At 36.7% G+C, this 9,277-nt stretch overlaps 1 protein-coding gene across 1 annotated transcript; it reads left to right on the top strand.

Moving 5' to 3' along the window:
- The first annotated feature begins 240 nt into the window (after positions 1-240).
- LOC111445607 (calumenin-like) lies at positions 241-7,709 on the top strand. The gene is made up of 6 exons (XM_023084105.1): positions 241-1,038; positions 1,825-1,927; positions 2,029-2,094; positions 5,942-6,112; positions 6,207-6,303; positions 7,140-7,709. Exons 1-6 carry the CDS (start codon positions 462-464, stop codon positions 7,263-7,265), a joined length of 1,140 nt encoding a protein of 379 aa, XP_022939873.1. The 5' UTR covers positions 241-461; the 3' UTR covers positions 7,266-7,709.
- The last annotated feature ends 1,568 nt before the right edge of the window (positions 7,710-9,277 follow it).

The following is a 9,277-nucleotide window of genomic DNA, read 5'->3' as shown; positions in this document are numbered from 1 at the left end:
CCACTTCTATTCCTCGTTCTTAACGGCTTAAATTTTTGTGTATTTAAATCTTTAAATTCTCAATTTTTTTTTATATATTTTTTAAATATGGTAAAATTCAATTTACACGCAACAAACTAATTAAATTACAAGAAATTCAACTAAATTAAAAACATTTAGATACGGTAACTTAAAATTTATTTATTTATTCGTTTTTTTTTTACCCCTAGAAAACCACGCGAATTCAGCAGATCTACCAAAGCACGTCTATTAAAGTCATCAACGATGAACAGAAGGAACTTGTTCAACTCGTTTTCTCTCTAGAACTTCATTGATTTTCCTCTTCACTCTAAGAATCTACGTTATTCCCAATTCCCCCATAGATTTCTCTCTTGAATTCTCAATCCCTCTCATTCCATCTTCAACAATTGTCACTTGAATCCCCACATTCTCCATTGGCAGCCATTGTTTAAGCTTACGGAATGAGCAAAGTTTCCATTATCGTATACATCACAGTAGCCGTTCTTCTCCTCCTTCTCGTTTCCCACTCCCCCAAGAAATCCCCCAATCGCCGCCATCGCCGCCTCAAGCTTCGCTCCAACTTCACTTTTGCCCCTTCCCACCATGACGACCACCACCATCACGAGGCTGTGCCGTTCGACCCTCTTGTCGCCGACATTGAGCGCCGACGTGAAGACCGGCAATGGGAGAAACAATATGTAGAACAACACCATCCGGAGATGGCGGCGCATTTGACGGAACATGCCCCCGGCGAAGAATCGCAGCCTGAGTGGGAGGATTTCGCGGATGCTGAGGATTACCTTAATGATGATAATAGATTCAATGTGACCGATCGGCTCACGTTGCTGTTTCCGAAGATTGATGTTCATCCATCTGATGGATTTGTCGCTGTCGATGAGTTGACTGAGTGGAATTTGCAGCAGGCTCAGAGGGAAACTTTGCATAGGACTCAGAGGGAGTTGGAGACGCATGATAAGAATCACGATGGGCTTGTTTCGTTTTCCGAGTACGAGCCTCCCAGTTGGGCTCGCAATTCAGGTCTGTTTTTCTTCAAATGCTTTGGGATTTTGGTTTTGTGTGCTCTATTCTTTTTTCTTGCTGTGTTCAAAATCTCTCTGGTTGCGAATTTTTATGCGGCTTGGAAACTAGTTATGGTTCGTAATGTCCAATCGCTAGGAGTAAGAGTTTGGAAAACTTGGAGATTGATTTATTAAGCAGAAGTTTTTGTTGAGGATTGTTGGGCGAGAGTCCCACATTGGCTAATTTAGGGAATTATCATGGATTTATAAGTAAGGAATACATCTCCATTGATATGGGGCCATTTGGGGAAGCCCAAAGCAATGAGAGCTTATGCTCAAAGTTGACAATACCATACCATTGTGGAGAGTTGTGATTCCTAACATGGTATCAGAGTCGTGTCCTTAACTTAGCTATGTCAATAGAATCCTTAAATGTGTTGAACAAAGTTGTGAGCCTCGAAGGTGTAGTCAAAAGTGACTCAAGTGTGTACTTTGTTCGAAGACTCTAGAGAAGGAGTTGAGCCTCGATTAAGGGGAGACTATTCGAGGGCTCCATAGGCCTCAAGGGAGGCTCTATAGTGTACTTTCGAGGGGAGGATTGTTGGGAGGTAGTCCCACATTGACTAATTTAGGGAATCATTGTGGAGAGTCGTGATTCCTAACCGTTTTGGCAAAAACAAATGTATTGCCGCACTTATGATGCAGATTCATAGCAGTTTTTCCATTTTTCTTGTGTTTTCTTCTACTTGTAGATCCTTTTAGGCAGTTTTTTTTGTGTGTTCCTCATTACTAAACTACTCATCAGACAATAGCTCCTTTGGCTTCAATATGGGTTGGTGGAAATTTGAACATTTTAATGCGTCGGATGCCGATGGAGATGGTCTTTTGAATCTGACCGAGTTCAACGAGTAAGTTTTATATTTGTAGATGTTTCTGTGGCGAGTATGGAAAGCATATTGCATGTTTAAACTGAGATGCTTTTAATTTTTCTTCATCTCTGGACTTGTAGCTTTCTGCACCCAGCTGACAGCAAAAATCCAAAGCTACTTCATTGGCTGTGTGAGGAAGAAATACGGTAATGAAACTTTATGATAAAACTTCTCAAAAGTTTTCTTTCCATGTCTTTGTTTCTACTTCACTTTTATTATCATGTTCAATTGTTCTTCATCTCTGCTGAAACTACTATTAGTGTTTACTGAGGATATTAACAACTTGTTTAGCTGAAAAAGAGCTAAACATGATTATGAACACTAGAACATCTACTATTCTCTAATTTCATGATATATTATCCCATTTTGGCTATTCTTGAGCTTCTCATTGAACTTTGGAATTAATGAATTTCATGTCAAGAACCATTTAGTGCAGGATTTAACTAATTGAAAATATGATTAATATATATGATGTTCGGTTCTTGCTTTTCTGTTTTGTTGAGTGTTGCTGTTTTCTGGACTTGGTATTTGAGTATTTATCATGCTGGCAAGTTTCCGCTATATTAATGAGTATCAGATGTAACAATATATGAATGAAAAGTTTGTGGGGTTCAGCTCTTCTTTCTTGTAATTTCCAGTTTAGGGATCCTTGTAGGAGTCATTTATTTTGAACATTGTCGCTTCAAATATGAATGAAAGTTCGTCCTAATTTTTTCCACCATGTAACAATATATGAATGAAAAGTTTGTGGGGTTCAGCTCTTCTTTCTTGTAATTTCCAGTTTAGGGATCCTTGTAGGAGTCATTTACTTTGAACATTGTCGCTTCAAATATGAATGAAAGTTCGTCCTAATTTTTTCCTACTCGGTGGAAAGACTGCCCAAATTAAAGGGAATTGGATTTAGATATAGAAGTGGATGCCTATGAGCTTGACGGGAAAAATTCCTGATGAATCTTCTTCCCTGATTAGAGAGTTTGCTTGTAAGCCGAAGCACTAAATTTGTTGCAATCACTCTTTAAATTCTCTTTGGTTTAAAACTTAAAAAATGAAGGCTCATACTATCATTCTTCTTCATCCAACCATCTCTAAGAATGCACACCTTCATAGTACTTGATATATATGGAGAAACTCTTTCAGATTTTGTTAGGTCATGGATGCTGCTGCTTATTTATAGCTTAGTCAGCATTTATCATTAGTACAACTATATATGATAAATGAATATAAAGTAAATTGTCATAAATAGTAAATCGGTATGTATATAAAAAACTATATAATGTAGATAGTTATATAAAATAAATGGTTATATCCGGTAAAACTCCAAATAGTAAACTGAACCAGGGCTTTGAAAATGTACTTTTTCATCCAACCATCTTTAAGAATGCACACCTCGATAGTACTTGATATAACATGGGGAAACTCTTTCAGAAAATTATTGGTTAGGTTAGGGAGGCTGACCGTTATATATCTGAAGACATCAATATAAACCTTTAGCCAATATTTCTTTGTGTTCATCTAGATCGAGTGTGTGCGTTGTTGTGCGATCCTAACATTATCTCCCCAATCCACCTACTTCTCTCTTCCCCAGCACTGTTGAGAAAATTTTATGGTTTCTTTCGAGCCATGTCTTCATGAATAAAAGCTCCGAACCTTTTCTCTCCAAGAATCTTGGCTTTCCTGATAAAAAAAGTTGTCAGAAAGCAGTTCGTGTGGGATTACCTGAAGGTAGGGGAGAAACTCCAATGGATACCAGAACTATCCAATAAAGTTCCAACGATATTCAGGCTAAGCAGGCTTGCAGCAATGTAGGTTTTTGTTCTTCAAACACGCACTACCAACACTAAGAGGTAAAACCCAAAAACGATTTTCATTCTTTGAATAACCTCAGCTGGATTTTGAGGAGGGTTTCTTTAATTACGGACCCTTTATTCATTAAACCGCAAGAATATGATGGCCCATGAGAAATTCCACTCTTTTCTTTAGTCCACTTCTGCTTATTGTTGTGATTATTTGTGATTTGTGATTTGTGTGAGGGAAATCAATTCATTAATCTCCCTATTAAAGAGAGGCCTTCTTAAACCAGGATTCAAAGCATTGGAGATAATGCTCCGATAATATTTGGGTGTAGCTTTTATTTATTTATTTATTTTGATACTTTTAGCCACATTATCTAATCTTGGAAAGAGAAGTTTTAAGGAAGTTTTTGCTGCCCAAGCGGGTTCTCTAATTTTTATTGGAAGGTAGTTTTTCATTAAGTTGTAGGTCGCATTCCATGGCAATCATTTGCTAGCGCGCTTCTCTTTCTTCATGAACCAACTCAACTTAACTCATTGTTAGCTTGGGCATCTTGTCTAATGGGCTTGAGGGTGATTTTTTTATTGATCAGTTTGCCTTACCCAAACACTCTTAGCTTAACTTAGCCATGTGAATAGAATCCTTAACTTAGCCATGTTAATAGAATCCTTAAGGTGTAATTAAAGTGACTCAAGTATCGAATAAAGTTGTGAGCCTCGAAGGTGTAGTCCTAGTGAAGCTCCGTGGTAGAGCTCTACTGGACTAGCAATGTGCTCCATGGGAGAGGAGTTATCCAGATAGTGCTAGACGGATAGATATGACTGTTTTAGAGGAGGCTCAATGGCTGGTCTATTTTCTTCGAGGGGAAGATTGTTGAGAATTGTTGATGGGAGAAGTTATTAATTTGTGACGGAATTTTTAGAGAATTGTTAGTATGAGAAGTTATTAACTCGCCCTTTTAAATCCCTCGTATGTAAGCTTTATCCATGTTAGGAATCACGACTCTCCATAATGATATGATATTGTCCACTTTGAGCATAAGCTCTCGTGGCTTTGCTTCGGGCTTCCCAAAAGGCCTCATACCAATGGAGATAGTATTCCTTACTTATAAACTCATGATCATTCTCTAAATTAACGGGACTCCCTCCTAACAATCCTCAACACTCCATTGATCCACATTTTGACTTCAGTTGGTAAAAATCTAGAGTATTCTCTTTTACTCTAATGTAAGCTTCTATTTCACCTAGCTGAGTTAATACTTTTTTTTTTGTAAATTCAACAACACTGCCATTTTATTCCCATCTCTTCAAATATTTGGAGGAAGATTTCTAATTTTTAGTGAAGACTATCTTTCTTTTGTCTGCATATACTCAGCATTCCCATATCACATCGAAGCAGTGCTTTGTTGGATTTAACACACATCTCCTATTAATTATTTGTGGATTTCATAAGAATCTTTTGCCGGTTGTCATGGAAGCATCTACTTGAAACAACTGCCTGTGTTTCCAAATCTACTTGCACCACTGCTTGTAACTCTTTTTAGTCACGCCTATTTTTTATTGTTTATACAGCGTGTATTCTCTTGGGATATGGAGTCTTTTCCTATTTATATATTCAATTGTTATAAATAGTAAGAATATATATGAAAAATGATTTGAAAATGTAATTTTCTTTTCTATATTCTCTTATTTGAAGATGTACTTTTCTACGTTTTCTGATTTGAAATGTACTTTTCTACCTTCTCTGATCTGAAGATGTACTTTTCTACCTTCTCTGATTTGAAGATTTACTTTTCTACATTCTCTATATTCTTTCTTGGTGTACATTTCTGAAATTAGAGTTCTCCTTACATTTTCTCTCTCCAGTTCTTTGTGTTTATCGAGATAGAGAGTGTGCATTGTTGTATGATCCTAACATCTTCCTCCGGCTCATTGTTTCTAATTGGTTTTTTCATTGCAAAGAATGCATTCTCCCCCTTGATTTTATCCCTATCTTATCATCACTCCATCAAATTAATTCTTCCAAACGCTTAGGAATGATTACCTCTCTTTCATTGTTTGATTATTATTTCTGATTGAAAGACTCTTTTCATGGAGGTTCTTTTGATAGTTCTTTTCATCGCTTTTAGGGCCCCTGGCCCTTGGGTTGTTTGCCATTTCAGCAGCTTGCTAACAACTAGTCAATTGGTGAATGGCCTTGTAGGGAAAGAGATTCAGACAAGGATGGAAAGATTAACTTCAACGAGTTTTTCCATGGACTTTTTGACATGGTGAGAAATTATGATGAGAATCACAATTCTTCTCATCATTCTGAAGATTCCAGGGACGGCCCTGCTAGAAACTTGTTTGCAGTGCTAGACAAAGATAATGACGGGTAACTGATATTTATAATCCGAACACCTTCTTGCTTGTTAACTGCAGAGTTCCTTGGCAACTTTAATGCTTTTTTTTTGTGTCGTTTTTCATAGACACCTGTCTGATGAAGAGCTCTTACCTATAATTGGAAAAATCCACCCATCAGAGCATTACTATGCAGAACAACAAGCAGAATATATCATACAGCAGGTACACATGCATGGCGAAATCTTGAAATCCTTGTGAAAATTGATGAGCTTTCTGGCTTTGTCATTGAAGTATTGCTTGGATATTGCACATATTAATGGCATAAATAATCATCTTGTATTGTATTTCATGTATGGCGGTAGATGTTGGGGATTTTTGGGAGGGATTCCCTCAATTTGCTAATTTAGGGAATCATCGTGGGTTTATAATTAAGGAATACATCTCCATTGATACGAGGCTTTCTGGGGAAGCACAAAGCAAAGCCATGCAAAGCCATGAGAACTTATGCTCAAAGTGGACAAATATCATACCATTGTGGAGAGTCGTGATTCCTAACATAGTATCAGAGTCATGCCCTTAACTTAGACATATCAATAGAATCTTCAAATGTCGAGCAAAGAAGTTGTGAGTCTCGAACGTATAGTCAAAAGTGACTCAAGTGGCAAACAAAGAGTGTACTTTGTTCGAGGACTCCAGAGAAGAAGTCGAGCCTTGATTAAGGGGAGGTTGTTTGAGGGCTCCATAGACCTCAAGAGAGGCTCTATAGTGTACCTTGTTCAAGGGGAGGATTGTTGGGAGGGAGGTGAAAATTTATAAGTAAGGAAGAGACTTTTTGGGGAAGCCCAAAGCAAAGCCACGAGAGTTTATACTCAAAGTACAATATCATACCATCGAGTTGTGATTCCTAAGAGTAGAAACAATTTCCCTTTTCCCCCAAACAATTAGAGATGGCTGGGTTATAATTGGATTATTCATACTCATGGAAATTCCAAGTTTAGTGTCTTTTTCTTGATTATTCATATCTGTTGATCAACAACTCCTTTGTCTTTTTCTTGCAGGCGGATGCAGATAAAGATGGACGTCTCACCTTGACAGAAATGATCGATCATCCTTACGTATTTTACAGCGCCATTTTCAATGAAGATGACGAGGACGACTACGATTCCCACGATGAGTTTCGCTAATTTCTTTCGAGTATGAACCTCCCTCTATCTATCGAACTCGTGCAGACAAGACGGTTGAACATGACTCTTTGTAGGAAACACTTAAACAGGAGAGCTTTGGCATTCCAAAGGGTGGTCAGAACTGGTTTAATCTTCTTCATCCATGACTTGCCCTATGTTATCCTCATTTTGTAGCGTATGAAAGTATCATCTTGTGTAAGATAGCGATGATTCACATCTTAGATCATAGACATTTATTTATTTTGGTTGCAAATATTGATTTAGTTCGGCGTCCCTTGGTATAGAGTTATCATTTAATTGTTATTTGTTACTAATTTATTGTTCCTGGATGCAAAATTGTCTATTATTCATTGTTAATTTTCTTTTGAATTATAGGCTTTTGAAAGGTGGACTGGAACAGGTGTATGTAATTTTGTTGCTTTTTGAAATGTGATGCTAGATGTGTTTGTGCTTTTGTCGCTCAAATTATTAATACATATCTTCGATCAAGAAATAAAAAATTAGAATCTCTTATCCCGAAACCGAAGGCATATCTTCGCTCATCTCAGCTATTGGCACCGTTGTCAATCTCTGCTTCAGTTCATATGGCATATAAGGTCCAAGCCCGGTGCCATGGTCATGCTTGTCCAAGACATGTTGCCTATAATTGTATGTCGGATGTCTTTGTCATGCTTGTCCAAGAAATGTTGTCTATGACCACATGTCCGTTCTAAACTCTTTTTACTTACTTTCATGTTAGATAGACTTTTATTATTGTTGTTGTGTCAATATGGGGTGTATGACCGGCTAACAAAACCACGTCTACACCCAAATGCCAAATATGTACTATAGGGGGATGTGACTAATTATCAATTTTTCCTACCCGGGTTATATGTTATCAAAATCCTTATTGCCTACTCACTTTTAGCTTATAACATTGATTTCTTTAAAATTGTTTTCACCATTTTTCCTCGCTGACGTTTTCTAAAACATTTATCTCAAATGTGACTCGAGACTCGAACATACATCAATATTGTCCGTGAAGTGCGAATTTCACACGAATGACTTGTTCGCTGGATTAGAACAAGTGTCGCACAATCCTTGTCCCGCTACCGCAAGAATGCGATTGTGACACCTAGCATAGTGGTTACGGATGCACACGTAAACATGGCTCTAATGACGTATCTGATGCTACACACGTCTATGTTGAATAGCTTCAAAAACACAAATTATTAGTTGGGAATGCCAAATTGGTGAGGAAAAGGCACATATTAGCCTTACTTCAGCTTGCTTGGGTCATTATGGCGATCGATCATCTTTGTACAAACAATAAGTCCGATTCCTTTAAAAAGCTTTCCGTGTATAAAGAAACATTTGAGCCTCATCTTTGTGTAACCAATAAATTCGATTCCTTTAAAAAACTTTCCATGTATAAAGGAACATTCAAGCCTCCCGTCGTTGCAGGGGTCCCTCACCCAGATATCAAGACGATAAAAGATGTAACGGTGCATTGAAAGATCCAATCGCTTTCGCCTTTCTTTCAATTATCTTCTCTTACTGGCAATGAAAATATAAGAGTAGGCAGCTGAGGAACAAAAAAATGTTGAGCAGTTGGGAAAGAATAGAACATCCAACTCATAAATGTCTTTGAAACTTTGAAGCTCATTTAGTGCAATTTTTATTATTATTTTATAGCAAAAATAGAACCTAATTATAATATAAAAACAATATATTTTATACTTTACACATCATTATTTAATAATATAAAAACAAATCAAATAATATTAACTATTAATAATGGTTTCTCTAATTAATTATGTACACACTTTTATTTAACTTGATTAAATCACTTTTAATCAAATTCAAAAAAATATTAGTATAATGTTTGTTAAAATAAATATTTTTATTAATAATATCATTCTCATTAAAAAATTAATATAAGATATATTATTTATTTATTTTTTAGTTAAAAAAATATATGACGAATTATTCGAATCTTTTCGTGAATATGCTCTAAACCAATTGACTTTTGG

The sequence above is a fragment of the Cucurbita moschata genome, unplaced genomic scaffold (assembly GCF_002738365.1).
Source record: "Cucurbita moschata cultivar Rifu unplaced genomic scaffold, Cmos_1.0 Cmo_Scf00007, whole genome shotgun sequence".
Taxonomy (NCBI): Eukaryota; Viridiplantae; Streptophyta; class Magnoliopsida; order Cucurbitales; family Cucurbitaceae; genus Cucurbita; species Cucurbita moschata.
The sequence above is the reverse complement of the archived record's forward strand: the minus strand, read 5'-3'. Positions and strand labels throughout refer to the sequence as shown.

What these genes read in the sequence shown, in the direction of transcription:
- LOC111445607 (XM_023084105.1), top strand. Translation starts at nt 462, where the DNA reads ATGAGCAAAGTTTCCATTATCGTATACATCACAGTAGCCGTTCTTCTC. An exon ending in AATCTGACCGAGTTCAACGA is followed by an intron (nt 1,928 to 2,028) that starts GTAAGTTTTATA and finishes CTGGACTTGTAG; the next exon opens with CTTTCTGCACCCAGCTGACA. An exon ending in CTAGACAAAGATAATGACGG is followed by an intron (nt 6,113 to 6,206) that starts GTAACTGATATT and finishes CGTTTTTCATAG; the next exon opens with ACACCTGTCTGATGAAGAGC.